The 2,126-nt window shown below is 36.9% G+C and overlaps 1 protein-coding gene across 1 annotated transcript; it reads left to right on the top strand.

Moving 5' to 3' along the window:
• Positions 1–611: 611 nt before the first annotated feature.
• On the top strand, positions 612–1,544 carry LOC309551176 (olfactory receptor 2G3-like; the record flags this gene model as incomplete). Its single annotated transcript, XM_082251668.1, has 1 exon — positions 612–1,544. One exon carries the CDS (start codon positions 612–614, stop codon positions 1,542–1,544), a length of 933 nt encoding a protein of 310 aa, XP_082107794.1.
• Between the last annotated feature and the right edge of the window lie 582 nt (positions 1,545–2,126).

Below are 2,126 nucleotides of genomic sequence, written 5' to 3'. Positions count from 1 at the left end.
CTTCAGAAGTGATGTCATGTGATGGTTGACTTTCCCTGTGTTTTTGCTTCTCTGAGCATGCCCAGTCTTGCTCATCTGATTTTTGTCTGCCGAAATCTGTACTGACTGAGGAACAATCGGCCTTTCTTTGTTGGCCAACAAAAATTTTATAGCATGCACACCAGATTTTTTTCGGCCGAAAATTCGCAATTGGTTGTCGGAAGCATCATACTAACAAGCCTACAATCGGCAGATCGGACGTTGGCCGACAATTTACGGCCAACAATCTGTGCGTGTTTACGGGGCTTTACAGTAAAGTTCTGTGCAGTACATCACATGGAGGCATCTTCTAAATTTTATTCATAAGCCAAAAATGCAGCATCCACCCGCGACATTACTGCCATCAACGGTGCTTAGCTAAAACACTTCTCAACCTACAGCAAACGTCAGTAACAAATACACCATAAGAATGACTGCTTAAATGTTTTGTGGACATTACCTGGTAGTCTAAGTTTACTGGTGATTTATTTTCAGAATTAAGTTTTCCCTCATATAGATCTTTCTTATTTTGTCCCAAATTCCAAAAAGTGTTCAGCTGAAGGGCAAGGGGATATTATTAGAAGAGTGTGACCATGGCAGCTGAGAACCAAAGTACAATAATACAATTTATTCTACTTGGATTTTCAGACAATCCCAACATGCAACCATGGCTGTTCCAATTATTCTCACTTTTCTACGTGACCACACTGGCCATTAACATTCTCCTTATAGTGGCCATCAGAACAGACAACCATTTACACAATCCTATGTATTTATTTCTTACTAATTTGTCCTTCTTGGACATCTGTTATACATCAATTATTGTGCCCAAGACGCTACTAAATATTGTTTTGTCAATAAAAACGATTTCATATTCTGGTTGTATTCTTCAAATTTATTTGTTACTTTTTATGGGTGTGACAGAGTGCATACTATTGACTTTCATGGCCTATGACCGATATGTGGCTATCTGCAATCCCCTACGTTACAATGTTATTATGAATACAGTCTTTTGTACCAGGATGATTTCCTTGTCTTGGATGGCTGGGTGTAGTATAGCCTCCTTTGATATATATTTTGTATGTAATTTAAAGTTCTGCGGACATGTCACTATTAACCATTTCTTTTGCGAATCTCCATCCTTACTCCAGCTATCCTGTGGGGATATCCCAGTAGAAAACATCATACGTGTGGTTGGTGGGTTCATGTTGCTTCTAATTCCCTTGTGCCTCATCCTCTTTTCATATATACAAATTTTCCTAATTATTGTGAAACTCCCTTCTGGACGATACAAAGCCTTCTCAACATGCACATCCCATCTTATCGTGGTGGCCATCTTCTTTGGAACATCCATATTCATGTACATGAAACCAAGAAATTCAGACACTGGAATGACAGACAAGATGGTGTCGGTGTTCTATACAAGTGTTACACCAATGTTAAACCCTTTAATCTACAGCCTAAGAAATAAAGATGTTCAAAAGGCTATCGGACAGTTGGCAAGGTGTACAATTGTGCTAAGATGACAAGCTGAATAAACCATTTGACAACTGTTCATTCATCAGACCCAAAACAGGAACTATCTGAGGCCAAGACTATCTATCTATCTATCTATCTATCTATCTATCTATCTATCTATCTATCTATCTATCTATCTATCTATCTATCTATCTATCTATCTATCTATCTATCTATCTATCTATCTATCTATCTATCTATCTATCTATCTATCTATCTATCTATCTATCTATCTATCTATCTATCTATCTATCGTTGTTACTCACTGCCACTAGTCTACACTATGTGAATAAAAGTAATTAATTAATGCATTTTTTTAAATGAAACTGCTATGTGTAAAGTGATCAAACATGTTTTTTGTCCAAAAAGAGTTCCAAATACAAAACCTTGTATGCATTGTATTGTAAAATATTTAGGTTTGGCAAATTAGCCATGGGGCCTTTTCAAGTTTAACTAGCACATATCAACACTGGTAACTTTCATGTGGGCATCTGGGCTGTCAATTACTGTACCTCTGCACATGAAAGAGTTAGGCATCAATAATCTGTGTACAATGAATGTTATGGTCAAAATGTCTCAAAAAGTTAATA

The sequence above is a fragment of the Pelophylax lessonae genome (genome assembly GCF_965119305.1).
Source record: "Pelophylax lessonae genome assembly, chromosome: 3".
Classification (NCBI taxonomy): domain Eukaryota; kingdom Metazoa; phylum Chordata; class Amphibia; order Anura; family Ranidae; genus Pelophylax; species Pelophylax lessonae.
Note: the sequence above shows the minus strand (reverse complement) of the source record. Positions and strands in the feature narration are given on the sequence as shown.